Here is a 17,932-nt window from a genome sequence, read left to right as displayed (position 1 = left end):
ACTATAATAAATATAATAATTTACATTTTAAAAATTATTTTATAGTTTAAAAACTTTTATATTATTAGTTACTAGACAAATTAAACCGCTTAAATTTTATTTTGTATTTATTAAAAAATTTTAAAGTCAATGTTTGTAGTTACTATTTATAAATGGTATTATAGTTAACCAAAAAAGAAAAAAGGTTTTGATATCCCTTATTAAAAACTTGATATTTATATGACTATTTCTACGAACCTTAGAGGTGTAGACATCCTTTTCCAACTAAAAAAAAGAAAAGAAAAGAAAAATTCATTGAAACCTCAATCATTTAGAATTCATGAATAATCTTATCATAGAATTCTAAAAATCTTTATGCGTATTCTATTAAAATATCATTAAAGATTTCCTTTTATAACTTAATAAAATTTTGCTAGTGAAATTAAGATGAATATTGCATTAAAAAAAAAAAAAAAAAAGAGGGTCAAAAGTCGTCGGTCATAAGAAAATTCAAACAATGATACTGCATCTGTCCCCTACTACGTAGAAATATTATGAGGAACAAAAACCACTTAGCCTCTGGTCAAAATTATATGCGTTGGCGGCTTGGTGCAATGAATTATTTGATGAGACTGTTGTCCTCTTGCACCTTTGTTCACTTCTTGCAGAATGCAAGTTGCACCGATGAATTAAATCAATTTTGAAAGCAAGTCTTTCGGGTTAAATTGTTACCGTACATAAATATTTTATTGAGCAACTTCACCCATGAGTATGATAGCATCTCTCTCATAAATAATTGATCATTAACTAGACATCATATATAATTATGTGACAACTTAACTTAACTTAATTATCATAACATAAAACAATGTCACCCACTGTATCATTAATTACTTTGTTACCATAACCGAACCATTTGACTCATTGAACGAACAAACATGATCATTTTAGTTCGAAGATAACAATTAATCCTACGGTGAGTTCATGGGGTTCTTTTTTTTTTTTTTTAATTAATTATATATATATATATATATTGTAATGAAATTTGGTTCGTTTTCAGTAGATTTATTCCCTTTCGTTTTTAGTAAACTCTAAAGTGAAGTAACTAATTAACGAACATGTAGGCAAAGTCAACAAAAGTGGATGTCTGTATGAGTCCAAGTTTCGTTGGAAGTTCCGAGGAAAAGGCAAGTGATCAAACAAAATTATAGAGGCGGAGGTGATACTTGTCATAAGCAACATTAGTTTGTGCGAGTAAAATGTGCGTAAGAGTTTGTATAAGCATTATACCTAGTAGAGGTCAATAACTTCCAAAAATCAAGTTGTAAAATTTAGTATATCTGCAAGTCATGAGATCAGAATACGGGAATTCAACTCCAACCTTTCATAGAAGAATTAGAATTTGTTCAAATAAGTAATTTTATAATAATTTATCCCTTATTTATAGAGTAAGGAGATACGTTAAAAGATAGTATACACTTTAATACAATATATTTTATCTTATAATATATTAAAATATATATATATATGTCTAACTTGTCACTTGCTTTATTTTCTTAGGGAAAATGACACGTAAACCCCTAAAATATGGCGAAATGGTCATCAAGACCACCGAGTTTTCAAAAAGGGATACTAACACCTATTTTTTACTACAATAACCTTTAAATATAGTAATTAGAAAATTGACTTTAAAGTTTTTCAATTAATAAGAATTTAATATAAATAATATAATCTATCTAGTGGACTAATAAAATTAAATTATTTTTAACATTTAAAATAATATTAAAATTTTAAGTTATTATATTTATTTTAATAATATATTCGTATTTATTATAAAGATTTTAAATAAATTTTTGGGCTAAATAGATTTTATAATTAACAAAATATCTACCAATTAATAATATTAAAATATTTTTTTACCTAATATTCAAAATAATTTTAATTTATTTATTTTAAGATTATGTTTCTATTTATTAATTTAATATAATAAAATAGTTCTAACAGATTGTAAAATATAAAAAAATATTTTTAAAAATATTAAAATTATTTTAACATGAAAAACCGCCTTTCAATTAAACAGGAAGCCAACTTTCACAATTTTTGTAAATCACAGGGAGACAGACAAAATGCGTAACAGTATCCATAATTTTTATATCATCAAGAAGCTTGTTTTTAATATTTACACAGCCACAGTGGCGGACCCAGAAACTAAAATGAGGGGGGATTTAGTTCAAAAACTTTTATTTAACTTAGATTTTTTTTAATGTTCACTTGAATACATTTTAAGTCTTATAAACTCTAATTTTATTACTTTTTTTTTTAATTCTAAATAATAATAGTAATAAATTATTTTTTTAAAATGTGTGAAAATATCATTTTTCGAAGTAGTTTCCACAAAATATTTAAAAAAAATAAAACAATGTAACTAATGGGATTTGAACCAAAGTTTTGAAACCATTAAATAACATTCTTACCATTGAACTACAAGTCTTTTAATATATGAAAAATATGTCCAAATTTTTTTATCTAACTTATTCAGAAGGGGATTGGGATACATTTAAAAAGAAAACTTAATGGCCCAAGGGGGGCTGAAGCCCCTCCTGGGCCTTAATTGGGTCCGCCCATGCATAGCCACTGTATTTTACGCAACGACAGTATTTATGTAGTCAAATTTTGAATTACCTTTTTAGAAATGGTGTCAAAAATTAAATTCTCGAATGTTAAATTTTACATGAAGTCCGGCTATGGTACAACTGTGGTACTATACCACAGTTACTTCCAACCGTTGGATCCAGCTTATGGCAACAACTGTAGCTGAATCTAACGGCTGGAAGTTTTGCCCTTTTGCATGTAGTTAATTGTATAAAATTGACTTGCTGATATATCTGTGCGAAGGCTGTTTTGCCTCTTATGACATGACACCTCAATCAGATTTGAAAAAAATATTGCGCCAAGGCCATACAGTTGTTCGTCATTAAACAAGTAATGAGCACAAGGCGGCCAAATATGAAGTTAATATGAAAAGATGCCAACTGAATTTGTTTCTGCAAAGAATGAATGAATAAATTACAGTATGTGTATTACTGAAAATGATCTTTAACTACATAGAAATTGATTCAAAATCTTGCTACTACTAACACAAGTGCTTGAGGGACAACAGCAGCTACAAGTGATAATGGCTTCAATCTAAAGCTATTCTTTAACGGTCAATTGCAAGAAATACTGAAAGACAAATGATTAAAGCTCAATCATAATCAATTTGCACTGTCAAATCTTGTACTCCTAAATCGTGGTATAAACCATGCACAAATTGAAGTATTGGGCGGTCATCCACTCCCTTCTTCACCTGTTCGTATCATCCACCAATGGAAATCACTAAATTACAACTTTTCACGACATATGGCCAAAGTTAAAGATATTTTAGACACCCAAGTGGCTAATAACTTGCTGCATCGTCTTGAATACACATAAAACAAAATTTTGGCAGCATACCTGAAGTGAGAGAGAACCAACAACATGGCCAGGCACTAGCTCCCAAAAACGGGCTTGGGAAACTTCTGTAACATCTTCCCGAGAAACAATCTGTCCAAAGTAGAATTTTGAATAAGATACTACGAACCATACAAGAAAGAAATAGTCTGATGGAAACTTATACTTTCAAATAAAAAAGGAAAGAAAAGAATCACCTGTCTCCAACATTTACTCAATGCTGAAGATGGAATGCTAGGAGGTGCCATCTGAAGCAAGATACCACCAGTCACTTTGAATAGTGGCATGACAAGCATGAAGACTGCAACTGAAACTATCCCCAAACACAAAACTTCAGCATTCTGGACCCTGCAGGGAAAGGAAATCAGAATCCAATAATTAAATTGAAGCCTGCAATCAACGCTGCAAGGAGAAAATATCTCTCTGTCCATACATGAACAACACTTGTGAGATGGTGATTACCCACCACCCACTTAAAATTTAAAAAAAAAATGAACAGAGACTTACCCAAGGGACAAAAACCAAGATGCCAATATCAAACCTGCACTGCAAATAATAATTGTAATCCAGCTTAAGATCGATATGTGGAGAATAATCTGAAAAGAAGCTTGAGAAAGAGCAAGAGAAAGAGAAAGAGAGAGAGAGAGTATTACACCTGCGAATAGAATCTGCAAGAACATGCAAGCAAACTGAGTGGTAATTCATGTCTTCTGGGTTCCGGTAAACTGTGACAAAATATGCATATCAGATGAATAATCAGAAGAGTTAAGGAATAAAGACTACATCATTGACTCAGTCCTCAACCTAGAGATAATAATGTTCCCTATATATGCCATAAACAAAGTTGCTATTCAATATATAAAACAGAGATCGCAGTCAATAAAAACGTGGGTCTGTTGACATGGTGAATTTAAAGAGTATGCTGAACAGATAGAGCTATAATCGCATCAGAGCACTCAAATGAGGAAAAGCCATCATATTCTTCTGGCAAGAAGCAGCTACAATCTCCCAATGACAATGCCCTTATATTCAAGACTCTGTAATAATTTATAAACTAAGCACCAACGCCAGATAAAGAAGCTCTTCCAGAGAGTTCTTCACTGCCTGGTGCTGGTTATCCACATAGAAGAACCCATCCAAAATCTTCATTTTATCAAAGCCTTGAATTCTTCATTAAACCCTGAGTGGAAGGCATAAACACGGTTTCCCTATTTATTTGAAGTTTTAAGGAGGTTAATTTACTTAAGACTTTGTGTTCTATGTTTAGCCCCACTTCTTATCTAGAAACTACTCTTGACTTTTAGAGGCTCTATCCCTATTGGGAATACCCCAAAGAATCTCCTAATTAGACTGATTGGAATATAGAACAATAAAATAGTTTATAGTTTGCTTTTTCAACTGTCTGACTGCACGGTTTATCAAAACCATGCTGGGTAACTCATCATGTCATTAATACATCATACAGAAACTGAAAAACTCAAATCAAGATATCAAAAACTCAGTCAGGTCATTAGATAAATTTAAAAAAATTGTAGCAGTCCCATCTAACTCAAATCAAGATGATCACTTAAAACATTTATAACAGTGCCACCACACTTACCAAGATTAATGCGAGCATAATTCCTGAAGAACCAAACCCCTATAAGATTTACCAATAAGTTTGTTACTGCTGAAACAATCAAATAATGCCTGCAAGCAATCAGATTGATCAGCCACTACGAAAGAAAAATTCAATAAACCAAAAGAAATCCTAAAAAAGCGAAATTGAAATTCAAGAGTCAACAGACTTCATAAAGATCAATGCATCCACTTCTCTAGATTTACCAAGTTTGTTATAGCATCACTAAAAAAGGTCAGATTGAACCAAGAAACTTACTTGTGCTCAGATTCGTCTTGTATGAATGCATGAAGTGCTTCCACAGCCAAGGAGAATGACATGAACAAAAGAAACAGCTGTCTAAACAAGTAGCAAACTGACAAAACATCAAAATGGAGGCCAGTCCAAAATTTTCACAGAAAAGAAAAATAAGAAAAAGAACATGTGACATGGAAAACCTTTGGATATGCAAAATAAAGAGGGACTGGCAAAAAAGAAGTATCAGAATCAAATCCCACTCGCTCCAAATTTTGATCAATTCTGTCAGGTTAACGAGAGTTTTAGCATATATGGCAATTATTGCTTTCGTTGGGATCAACATTCATGAAAATTATCTTCAAATGAAGAACCAAGTTTTGTCAATTTTTAAGAGCTGGTAATTCTAATATTAAAATTCATTCATAATGAAAGAGCTTACGGTGGAATACAGGTGCTTTCAAACACAAATTGTAATTTTTAAACAATCATTGTCTCATCCTTCAAAATTTTCTCAAGTTCATTACGTTATACTTGTTACTTAAGAGAGAAACCGAAAGGAAAATCATGCCAACTACAGTTTAATGCAAGCAGCCTGTACAGAAAACAATATATAAGAACAGCAAAAATGAAGGAAATGTAATATACTTACAGCATTGGTAAAAGCAGACAAAACTTCAAGCCTCTTGTACCTAAATATTGAAAATAAGCACAATAGTTACAAGCTAATCATTTACATTCATATGCACACGTTTCAGCACGAGTGAAACCCATATATTGTCAAGTGACTTCCGTATATTATTAAAATTCAAACCATGAAAGCTCTAACACATTGACTATGCAACTCTTTATACAACTCCATGTAGACAGAGCTGAGCAAATATTTGTCTATCAGCAATTCTATGTTTCTAATGCGAATTTTAACAAAATGTGAACTAACAACTTGTATAACCATTACCCGTAAGTATAAGCAAAATCAGGCTTTTGTCTCGAAGCAGCCATGGCAAACATCGAAAACGTCAACAATCCACAGCCGAACGTCAAATGAAATGCATCAGACACCAAACCTAAACCGCATAAAGCAAAAATTAGTAAAAATATAGATAAATTTAAAAAAAAAAAGAAAAAAGAAAAAAATTCTAAATTCATACCAACGCGGCCGGTGAAGAGTCCAATAGCCAATTCAGCTGTAGAATAAGCAACATTAAGCGAAATCAACAGAAACAATCGCTTCATCTGCCGATTCCCGGACCTTAAGGCGCGAAAACATGACAATTTCTCGAAGTACTTGTCGTGGTGAGAAATTGTATCTATGTTTGAAATTGAACGAGAAAGAAAGGGTTTTGCTGATTCGTCTGGGAATATTGAGATTGGCGTATGTGGCGGCTCTTGTAGCTGTGACTGGTTGTACGAAGCCTGCCGCACGTACGCTAATCTGCGATCGGTTGTACTCAATCCTAAATTGGATTCTTGTGTGTGATACTTGAATGATTTGGTTTTCTCCATTGCTTTTTCGAAGAAATTGGAATCGAAAATATAATAATATCAATAATAACAAATATAAATTTATGAATTTTATTTTTTTAAAAGAAAAAGTAAATACAGAAAAAATGAAAAGAAACGGAAAGACGATGAAATCAAAGCTCTCCTTCAGAAGAAGAAAGGAAAGACGAAATGGAAGAAGGCGACGAAGACGACTTCGACTTGTACACTTGAGTCTGAAGTAAACGAAGCGAGTAAACTCAGTTATACGAAGTTTCTTGGCATTTGTCAAAATAGTTCATATGATTTGCAAAAGTAACAAATAGATCCATGAACTTCTGGCAATTAGTTCATGAGGAATTTGCACCGATACGGCTATTTACCCAAATGACAAGTATGTATTTGCGTCTCACTATTTCAAATGTCACGAAAATGGCCGAATTTGAAGTGAAATTACCTAAATACCTTTATATTTAATACAACTTAATATTTTTAAATATTGTCGGAGACTTGTAGAGTTATGTTCCTCTAGACTTGTCTAGTATGATATCAATGAACGTCCGAAGAGTTTGCATGTAAAACTCTTTTTTTTTTTTTAATTTAAGATTTCATATTTTGCATTTATTAAAATTTCAGACTTCTTAACTTGAGATTTATCTAAAGATCCAAAAATCGAGAAATCTACATTCCAATATGAAATGAATATTCAAACACTAAACTTATTTATTAGCGATCAATATAATAAATTCTCCCCCCCCCCCCCAAAAAAAAGAGAAAGATATGTTTATTTACATACTTAAATATATTTCATCATATTTTACAAGAAAAAAGTACTAAATCAATAGCACCAAAAACTTACAAATTCAACACTAATTAAACAAAACAAAACAAAAACTTAAACTTAGAAAACCAATCTTATGATAAATGTGGAAGAAAAATGCAGCTTGTTAAACATGAATGTGATTTTTAAACTACTTTGAGATATGTCTATTGAAAAAGTATTGAATTTTATGTGAAATTTAGTAAAGAGATGCACAAACTTTTGTAAAGAGAGAGATTATTCTTGAAGAGAGGGGTATTTTAGATCAAATACCACCAAAATATCATATACATTATATTACGAAAATGTTGTCATATATTATGCAAAGTGAAAATTATTTTATTATATATAAATAAAAAAAGCCCTCAATATTTTAAAATGACAATATTGTCCTGAGTCAATTTTTTTTTACTAAATTGAATGGTAGGGAAGAAAGAACGTGTATACTTAACATAGCAGTTCTTTTTTTAAAAAAAAAAATTGTATGTGTATACTTAATATAACAATTCCTTTTTTGTACTATAATTTATTGCGTTTCTTCCCATTTTGTCTGTGTTTACCTTTTATAAAATTCATAATTTTCTCAAATTATTATCATTATTTTTATTTATTATCATTATTATTCAATTGTCGATTCCAATTTCTTCGAAAAAACAATGGAGAAAACCAAATCATTCAAGTACTACAGTAACTACACTCAAGAATACAAATTAGGATTGAGCGCAAATGTGGATTCATTTGTTACTTTTTTAAAAAGGCTGGGGTAAAATTGCTATTTACCTCTACTTCCTAGAATGGGCTTCGCAACTTGGATGAGTTTGAACGCAAAACGGGCAAGCAAGTACCAAACATTTTGGGTTAGCCCAACAAAATTTGCTGGGCATTATTTTTTTAATTTTAATTATCTTTTTTAAATACAACTACAGTACTACTAATATTTTATAATAAGATTTATTGGGACCAATCTTACATTATTTCTATTATGATACGTCAAAATTACTGCTCCCATTGTAAAGGGAGAAAACTACTTTCACCTTGGGAAAAATTGCAGGGGACTCATTGTCATACTCACTTCATTAATTAATTTATGCCATGTCAATTTGAATGACAAATCTCCAAATTAATATCGTATACTTATATTATAATCTTTATAGTTTTTATTCTCAATACCTGATTAATTTCAATTTTGTTAAAGAAACAACACACCCCTTAGCCTCAAGGGGTTGAACGAATAATTTCGAAGCCGTTTTCTTTAACTATTCACTCCAGTTTGAGTCATAGGTGAGGTAAGGAGCAAAAATTTGATTTGAGTACTGTCGACAAAATAAAAATAACAAACTGCTTAATCAGGAGGTTGGTGGCTCAGTCTCTCCAAACTTGGGAGCACATATCACCCAACCGTAGGTGCATATTTCACAGGCCGTGTTATAGCAACAGTCAATGAAAGTTGATTTCTGTTATTTAAAATAAAAATGACTTCTGTTTTTCATAAGATCCAGACTGAAGAAAAAAAACTGAAAATTGTTACTTGCAAGTTCCAACAACAACATGCTTAACCAAAATGATTCAAATGTTAATCCACATGAACTAACCTTAAGCTTGGACGTAACCCCTCTGCACAGAAAAGCTCCGAATTTGCTGCAAAAACTTCCCAATTTCTCTAAGTTGAAAGCTCTTGCTCTACTGAAAATTAACGAAGCAGTCGCCTATTCCGATGCCATTCACTTCATTATTACGGCGACTTCATTCATCAAAGACCCTTGATGATTGATCACAATAACATTAGGCTGATATCCAAAGGCTACAGTGGTGCAAATGCTGGAAAAGAGAGAGTTGAGTTTTAATGTCCTGTGGAAAACCAGAGTCTCACTTGATAAGTGCTTTCCAACTTTCAGGCTTCTATCGCCAAATGAGCCCTGAAACCGGCAAAACAAAAGAAATGAAACCAAATTCTTTGGTTGTAAAAGATTATATGAATTGCAATTGGAAAAGAAATAAATACACAATAGTATGTCTATACATGTTATCATAGATTTCAGCAGATAGGATATAAACCTATATATATATATATATATATATATATAACTAACAATTTAAGGCCTCATCTAGGTATTCTGTGTATTATATGAAAAACAGAAAGCCTCAGCACTAGATACCCTCAAACATTAGATGGAGCCACAATAACAATATATATGCCAGCATTCACTTACGTACAGTGATTCATTTCGCAAGATACAGAATCACATGTCAGGATTGCAAATGATACTCAAGAGAAAAGGCACACATATCAGAAGGACTTGATCCGGGCCTGCAATTGAGTGTCAAGAAAGAAAATTAACTTTGAGAAAAAATTCATAAAGAATGAACAAATGAACTAGTTTCATTTTACTTATAAAAGATTGAATTCTACAACCGAGTAAATTGAACTTATCGATTCAGGATTTTACACTAACAGCTCTAACAAAAGTTAACATAACGTTAGTAAAAAAAAAAAAAAAATCTTAATGGAAATATTGCCCACATACAAAGTAAAATACCTTTTATTTATGGTACCGTAGTGAAAATTAAGTTTTCCCATTCTAATATCATCAATAAACTGCAGCACGAGATATACAATAAAACAGCATAAGATAATATGAGTAATGCAAGATACTAATTAGAGAGACATATTAATGTCATTTGTTTAAAGTAGAATCTCACCAATTTTAAGGTAACAAAGATTGATGAAAATGCCAGAGAATCAAAAGGTATCTCATCAAGTGCAAAAAGCCGGCACTCTGATGATTCTGGACCAGGAGAGAAGTGAGGCTTTTTCAACTTGGCTAAGAATATTATGTAAGTCTGCTTCAACCAGGGATGGGAGAAATAAATGAACAAATTAAGCACCTGCAAAGGAGATAAATTAAGATAATAGGAGGGTTCTTCCATACTTGGCCTATACGAGGAATGTCCAGTTGAGCAAAAGGTGACTGCACTTCCACATCTGCACGTGCCTCTTCCCAGGTTTCCCTGATTGCCCCTTCTGCAGCCGACTCGCCAATTTCCATGTAACCAGCAGGAAGAGTCCTATGTTAACAGCATGCAGTTATGGGAAAAAAAAAATCCAGTGAGCATCAATGATAAAATGAAGAAAGAATCAGCATTAACATCTCAGGTTGTTAATGCCCCTGATTCTTTATTCTTTAGAGGGAGTTGGCGAAGAGAAGGAACACACAGGTGGATTCTATTCATGATCAAAACTCCAGTATACGTACCAAAGACCATAAGATGGTTCAATTTTTCGCTTGCAAAGTAGGATCTTCTTATCATGCTCAATGAGGCAGCCTACAACCTATAGCAATCAATTTTGAACAAATGTTAACAAATCTTGCATGACATTAAGAGGATCACAGGCATCACTAATTTAATACCCACAAGCAACTATTCACGTTATTCAACATTATGTTTCCATATTTTGCATATTTACTCACTCTAATTTACAGCAAATTATGGCAGTATCTCTAGACTACTTTTAAAATACAATAGAAAAAGTAAAAAAAAATCATAAATCAAATTATTTCTCCACACTTTCCAATGTATTATCATACATCTCAAAAGCCCACCATAGGGACACCAGTATGGAATATAATACTAATTCACAAATGTTGTGATACCATGTCCCAAAAGAATGATAATTTCATCAACCCAAAATTTAGTTTAGAACATACTCTGCCGCTCATTAAATTATTTGGCACATGATGATACAAATAAATCCTGTGATTGATATCCTGCCAATGCTCATATTGCAATCAGTGCAATCTTTGAATGCATAGTTTTATTTACATCGTGAACTGAGAAGCTAGATGAATAGTTCTTCAGTGAACTTAGGAGAAGCCACTATAAGTATACTTAACTTTGCAGTTTGCACCATCCAGAACAATTTCAAACGAAGCATAATAATAATTCCCCATCCCATAAGATTTCCAAACAACACCCAAGTGAAAACTAAAAATAAAAAGGTCATTTACTCAATGCTGATCTGAAAACTCAAATCTTTAACTACATTCAGAGTAATAAATGCCATGCAACTGCAATAACCGACAGAAAGCAACACTAATTGGAACAATGCAACGATAGACCATACCATTTTCGGATTTTGATAAGCAATTTTCCCACAAACTGTGCAAATGGCCCTCATTTTCTCTTCTCCATGAGGAACCTCATGCTTGGTTTGACCTCCACACCACTGACAAAAACTGATCTTGCGAACATTGCCCTAACAAAACATACATACAAGTTAAACTACGAGAATTGAGAATAAAGAGCTCCTATCTCCTCATATAAGTAATTAGCCGATTTGAGCTTATTTAATAAACTCGCTCTCAAAATTACACCGAATTCAAGATTTTCACATAATTCAAATGGAACCCATTTAAGTTAAGGACATAAACTACCAGAAAAAACTCACAGCTGAATGAACTGCAGCTGATGAAGGATGAGAAGAAGTGGCATCTTGGTTTGACTCAGACCTAGTTGCACACACTCGACTCGCTCTAAAACAGCGGGTTCTCCGAGTCAAAAACGCCGGCGAGACCAAAGAATCTGTCTTTGATACACTTTCATGTCTTCTTGCAGTAGAATACGGTAATGGATTTGTTGAAACTGCGACAAATGAAAGGCCGTAACAGCTATTATGTGATTTTTTTAATATAAGTGAAAGAAACCCAGATGAAGAACCCATAATCTGTACAGATTTTAGCATTTTTCACGACTGTATCGTGACTGTTTGATAATTTTACAAGGAAAAGATTGAAAGAGGGAGTTAGCTGAAGCCAAAGAAACTGAGCGTTTTCTTGTTTCTGTGATGAATGATGATTGGATCAGTTCGGTCAAGGCAAATGCCAGCCAACGAGAACCCGCGCCGATAGAATTTCTGAAAACTTGTGACAAGTTGATATTTGTCCAAAAATGAGGGGTCACTTGAAATTGACCTATTTTGCAAGTGATTTATCACCATCCCATTATAAACACTTGCCGCAAATTTGATTATTGAAAAAACAACAATAAACAATACATTCCAAGATGATAACAGGAAATTTGGAAATTCCATTGTCATTCATATTGTTTATTTATTCCAAAAATAATATATTTATGGTACAACTCAAATTTAAAACATAAAGAAAGAATGCACAGGAAACATATAAACTATAGCCATGCTTTGATAAATATGGCCTTGTAAAATCACATGCCATTGCTATAATTGGATTATCATGGCCTATTACAAGGTTTAGAGAACCTATTCTACTCATTCAAGCACCATTGCCTGAAAACTCTATAAACTACGAAAATTTTCAATCTCGATTTGATAAATAAGCATGATACATGTACTGGACTGCCCACAGAACTGCAGTCAATTTGATGGAACCCTTAATCCACAGCCAGCTTATCGCACAAAGATTGATATGCTGCACTGCAAAGCTTGAATTTTTCCTCTGCAACAGCCTGTACAAATTATGTCAATGGTTTTCAGCCTTAGAACAAATAAATTTGCTTTGAATAGTATGCCTAAGAGTTAAGACTATGACAGCTGATGCAATCAAACATTCCCATGAAAATGGCTAAAAGAGATTGTTTAATTAGGAAAGCAGTTTATTCATAGTGAAATGTGGACCGTGTATTAAGATGCTCTTATATCACTGTTTTCTATTTGAAAAGTTCGATAAACTGGAATTCCTGATTGATGGGGAAAATACCTTTGAAGACCCTTGATGACGATCAGGATGCCATTTAAGTGCACAGGCTCGATATCTGTAATTGGAGAAGCAAGATGAAGATCAGACAAATGAGGAAAAATCTTCCAGTTGGCAATAGCGATGCTCGGGAAAAACTGGATAATCTTCAAGAGCAACTGAGCAGTGACATAGATAATCTATCAAGAACTTACGCAAGTTTAACATCCTCAAGTTTTAGAGGACCAGAAGCACATAGTCCAAGAGTCTGCCTGTCTGAAGCCATATCTGACTCTGAACTCTCTGACTCCTCTTCAAACTCATAATCCTCTTCCACTCGGAATCTCCAGTTCTGACGATCCTGAGATCTCCAGTTCTGATGATCCCAATAATTATAACCATAACTATATGAGCTCCTCCGTCCAGTATTATCTTCGTAAGTGAAGGACCAGTGAGAGCGTTGTCTCCTGCCAAATAGAGATTCAAAGACATGCTCTATGTCAACAAAGCCTTCATCTTCATCTAGCTCTTCATTAATCCAGGCACCTCCTAATCAAGTGTTCAAAATACATAAAACATCCAAAAGTTAGTGAGCCATTCATATATTTAAGCTTACAGGATAAAAATTTTATATCAGATTATATCAGATTCAAGTCCTTGAGGTGTTCTTACTTCTACCCCCACCGTGGTGTCCCTGATATCGGGTCTGTTTGGATCTCCCGTAGTCCTTTTTAAACCATGATGTGCCTCTGCTTGACGATGGATCATCATCATTTATCTCCTCCTGCCAGTGCTGAAACACACAAAAACAACTTTCATATGTCGCAAGATCCCTTTATAACGAAAAGCCTTACTACTATAATAAAAATCAACAGTTCAGCTTGTGTCAAATTCCATGAGAGTAATGCTACACCAAGAGATTCCATAATTACAGCTCCATGGACTATTGGATAGACCAAGACCAACACAATAGGGTCATGCGCAACAACAAAATTTACATGACACCAATAGGAAACAACTCATAATAATCAAAATAAATTTATCTTTCTTCAGACATACATTCTGTATGGTCATTTTTCCTTTTACGGGTTTGCACCATCTCACTCATTATAAAGATGGATGCAATATTGGCAAACAAATAAATTTACCAAATTATGATCCTGAATAGAGAATTTTCATAAGGTCATAAGGTAATCAGTGGCGCAATTCAGATCTTTAAAAATTCATGATGTTTTGAATCAACAGCTAAACAGGGAACTATTTTCCATCTTTAACCCATGCCCTAATTCTGCATATCTGCAATAGTTTCAATGCCTCACCACCTCAATCATCTCTAACTTTCTATTAGTTAAGCATAATTAAACAAGGCAACACGCAAATCTGAAGTGATGACTATACAGAGTAGCAGTGCCATATCAACTCTAATAATCCTGCCAAACTTGAAGCAAACCCCTTTATGTAGATCACATCAATCAAAACAAGGAAACTTAAGCACACATATCCTCTCTGGGACTGGACCAGTATCCCAATGATAACCTTTGCAGCATGACAAAATTATCAATAGCCCAAAATAGTCCCTAAGATACTAAAGGCAGTACTATATGCACAAACTATCTGCAGACATAAGGCACACAGTTAGACTCAGATGAGTCTATTCCAAGTGGCAGTTTGGATGGTGTGACATCTGTTTTCCAATCAAGAGAATGGACTGTTTGAGCTTGAGACAACCTTGGAGCTGCCTACCTAGAACATTATATTATACAAGTCACCTTAGGATTCAACAGGGGATTTCTGAACTGCCACAATGAACATAAACCTATCAAGACTTTGATTACTACTTCTCTATGCAAGACTAGTAAGAGCTGTTTCACTGATTCTGATCCCCCAACTTCCAAAGCCAGATAGAAAGGCAAGCAGAAACTCTCTATTTCATCATAAGAAACACTCAGAGTTGTTTCATTGTAATGATTATAACCGTACTTGATGTCCACGAAATAAGCATCCTCATCATTTTCAAGGGACAAAATGGAGCTAGGGTGTAAACAATTCCATATTTAATAGTAAGCACACAGATATATAGATTTGTGGAGAATCAACTCAGAGCGTTGAGTTCCATATTAGCAAAATTGAGGAAATTGAGAGGCTGATACATGGCTTAAGGATTTTCCGAATTGGTCTTGAACACGTTATCAAGGGCCTCACATGTGCGCCAGCCTTGCCAAAACTCCCCAGATTGATAGATTTGATAAATGTTTAATTCTAATGAGAAAAACATTGGTAGTGTAAATGGATCATACTTAATATTCCCTGTTTACTTTACATTACCTTATAAGTAAGCCCTGTGTCAAAGCAGGGGCCTTCTCAAGCTAGCTATAGCTATGCACCTGTCTAGTAATAAAAAAAGAAGTGCCTAAGATTAACAACAGAAACTTCAGATCCTGATGGGAAACAATTAATAAAATAAAGTAATTAAAAAAATAAGTGGAAAATTCCATAATCCTGCTAGAAACCGTTTGGATTCCCAAAAGAAATTAATGTTTTAAACAAATCAATTATAAAGTCTAACAATTGCAAGCAAAACGAACATGATCAGGAACTCGAGTTTAAAAACTAGGGGATATAATTCAACGAGGAACGGAGGAATCAGTAACTATGAGAAACATAAGGAAACGAAAAGATAATAGTAGCACAACCAATTATCACTATAAATATTATAAAAAAAAATTAGCGACCTGCAAACTAACCTGAAACAGGTGGTCTGCAAATGCACTAATATTACGCAATAAAGATTTCTTTGATTGTACCCTTCTGAACCTTTTGGAATAAGAGTTGAAATTATGATGGGATCTCTGCGTGTAATCAATTTAAGCACCACATAAATTCGCATTTGACATCAAAGCTAATTAGGCAGAGATATCTGTCTGATTTAATAGAAAACTAAACAAAAACAACAGCATAATTAATAGAAAGAGTTGCTTACAGTCTGAAAGACCAATTGAACCATTTAGTTCAAAATACAATTGAAAACAAGATTAAGAATAAAGCCAATGCTTTAAAATCAAAACTACATAACATTTCGTGCAAGGGAAAAACCAGCTACCTTGGTTAAATTTACAACCAAAAGACAGGCCATTATGACAGCAAAACCGAAGATAGTCTACAATTCTCTAAGAGAATGTGATTCACATGGTAATCATGCCCATCTTCGTCACATACTGCTAAATTCAACTTTAACAACCTAATCCTTAACTAATCATCGACACCAATCATGTTCTACAATTTTTCTCTATTTGGAATTGCATCTTGCGCTATGTCTATCATGCTGTCTCTCAAAACTCCTAAACTAAAATTTGTTGACCATTCACGCTACAATTGCCCTCTTTAAGCGTGAATAAACTAAATAATCACAACCTTCATTAAACACTCTTTCCATTCATAACACAAAATCTTCTAATCAGGAACCCAGAACTGTTTGAGATTGTTTACATAACTCTCATAACAAGCAGAAGAATTAAACAATAATTGGCAAAGCTCTACCCTTGAGAATAAATCCCCAAAAATTAAAGTCGAAGGACGCATATACAATTTCCCATTACCCTTTCAGATTCACACAAAAAAAAATAAAAATTAATTTTTTCCACTTCACATTACATTAATATCCTAGAAACGTAAGAATAAAATTCAATACGAAATAACTTGAAAGATTTGAAAAAAAAAATCTTTTTTTCCTCCCACGAACCAATACCAATCAAACTATGGAGGACATAAACAAAATGCACAAAACCCACATAGGAAGTACAGAGAAAATGATAACGAGACTAACGGGTGTATGCCAATGACTGCGCCTTTTACGTTCAAGGACTGGAGTGGAATGGAAGAGAGCTGCCCGCAGACTAATAAAGTGGTTTTGTGGGTTAAAAATGGCTGCTTTTACAGCACTATTCATTTTCCAAAAATTTTGCAAAGTGATCCAGAAATTTGGGAGAAACAGAGTGTTTGTGTAAAGCTTCTCCGCTAAACTGGTAGCTGAAAAAATGAATTAGGGAAGAGAACCATGGGCGAGTCGACGGAGAGGCGACCCGCTTCGCTGGTGGCTTACATGATGGAACATGGTGCAACTTTTGCTTGGGCCGTGACCGGAAAATTCGTCCCAGCTGAGTCGGTCTTCGGCTTTGTGCTTTCAGACTAATTTGGGTTGATCTGGTTGGACCCAAAGCCCAAAAGAAAACTAGATAACATTGGGCCGGAGATTGAGGTTGGGCTAAATCCAATACTCCAGATCTTTTTAGGCGCAGTTTCAGGCTTCTAAATATGAGTTGATTAAGTGACTTTCTTTTTAAAAAAATTTGCTAATACATTTAAAATTAACCACCTCAAGGTCAAGGTCAATAATTATCTTATAGTTAGAGCGAAATTTACACCAAAAATTTCCAAACCCAATAAAAATGCAATTGTTTCTAATCATCTTAATTAAATTAAAAATTTTGTATGGCTTTTTGGTTAGTTAGTTGTGCAAGACTCCGTGGCAAAAAAGAATGGGAATAAATAAAAAGAAAGATTGTGGAAATTAATTAATAAAAAAGCACTTTTGAACACCACCAA

At 33.5% G+C, this 17,932-nt stretch overlaps 3 protein-coding genes across 8 annotated transcripts; all 3 read right to left on the bottom strand.

The window, feature by feature from the left end:
- Positions 1–2,991: 2,991 nt before the first annotated feature.
- On the bottom strand, positions 2,992–6,918 carry LOC18038438 (metal tolerance protein C2). Of its 2 annotated transcripts, XM_006429822.2 has the most exons (10): positions 6,472–6,918; positions 6,279–6,387; positions 5,973–6,012; positions 5,345–5,421; positions 5,069–5,157; positions 4,124–4,193; positions 3,976–4,014; positions 3,666–3,816; positions 3,472–3,561; positions 2,992–3,325 (listed from the first exon to the last, which is right to left on the bottom strand). In XM_006429822.2, exons 1-10 carry the CDS (start codon positions 6,824–6,826, stop codon positions 3,224–3,226), a joined length of 1,122 nt encoding a protein of 373 aa, XP_006429885.1. In that variant the 5' UTR covers positions 6,827–6,918; the 3' UTR covers positions 2,992–3,223. The 2 variants fall into 2 exon arrangements, with proteins under 2 accessions (XP_006429885.1, XP_024038007.1); XM_024182239.1 differs by lacking the exon at positions 5,069–5,157 and having other exon boundaries at positions 5,345–5,441.
- Positions 6,919–9,006: 2,088 nt separating this feature from the next.
- LOC18038437 (nudix hydrolase 23, chloroplastic) lies at positions 9,007–12,556 on the bottom strand. Of its 4 annotated transcripts, none has more exons than XM_006429821.2 (8): positions 12,070–12,556; positions 11,746–11,877; positions 10,877–10,953; positions 10,553–10,688; positions 10,323–10,463; positions 10,160–10,218; positions 9,837–9,930; positions 9,446–9,538 (listed from the first exon to the last, which is right to left on the bottom strand). In XM_006429821.2, the coding sequence occupies exons 1-7, from the start codon at positions 12,361–12,363 to the stop codon at positions 9,870–9,872; spliced, it is 900 nt and encodes a 299-aa protein (XP_006429884.2). In that variant the 5' UTR covers positions 12,364–12,556; the 3' UTR covers positions 9,446–9,538; positions 9,837–9,869. The 4 variants fall into 4 exon arrangements, 3 of the variants coding, with proteins under 3 accessions (XP_024037256.1, XP_006429884.2, XP_024037257.1); XM_024181489.1 differs by having other exon boundaries at positions 9,459–9,538; positions 9,833–9,930; XR_002904803.1 differs by lacking the exons at positions 9,837–9,930; positions 10,160–10,218 and adding an exon at positions 9,007–9,122 and having other exon boundaries at positions 9,215–9,538.
- Positions 12,557–12,734: 178 nt separating this feature from the next.
- LOC18038213 lies at positions 12,735–17,476 on the bottom strand. 2 transcript variants are annotated; one of them, XM_006429820.2, is made up of 6 exons: positions 17,154–17,476; positions 16,075–16,179; positions 14,003–14,123; positions 13,546–13,879; positions 13,355–13,409; positions 12,735–13,103 (listed from the first exon to the last, which is right to left on the bottom strand). In XM_006429820.2, the coding sequence occupies exons 1-6, from the start codon at positions 17,274–17,276 to the stop codon at positions 13,029–13,031; spliced, it is 813 nt and encodes a 270-aa protein (XP_006429883.1). In that variant the 5' UTR covers positions 17,277–17,476; the 3' UTR covers positions 12,735–13,028. The 2 variants fall into 2 exon arrangements, with proteins under 2 accessions (XP_006429883.1, XP_024038191.1); XM_024182423.1 differs by lacking the exon at positions 16,075–16,179.
- Between the last annotated feature and the right edge of the window lie 456 nt (positions 17,477–17,932).

Source organism: Citrus clementina, unplaced genomic scaffold, assembly GCF_000493195.1.
Source record: "Citrus clementina cultivar Clemenules unplaced genomic scaffold, Citrus_clementina_v1.0 scaffold_6, whole genome shotgun sequence".
NCBI lineage: Eukaryota > Viridiplantae > Streptophyta > Magnoliopsida > Sapindales > Rutaceae > Citrus > Citrus x clementina.
This window is presented reverse-complemented; position numbering and strand designations above follow the sequence as displayed.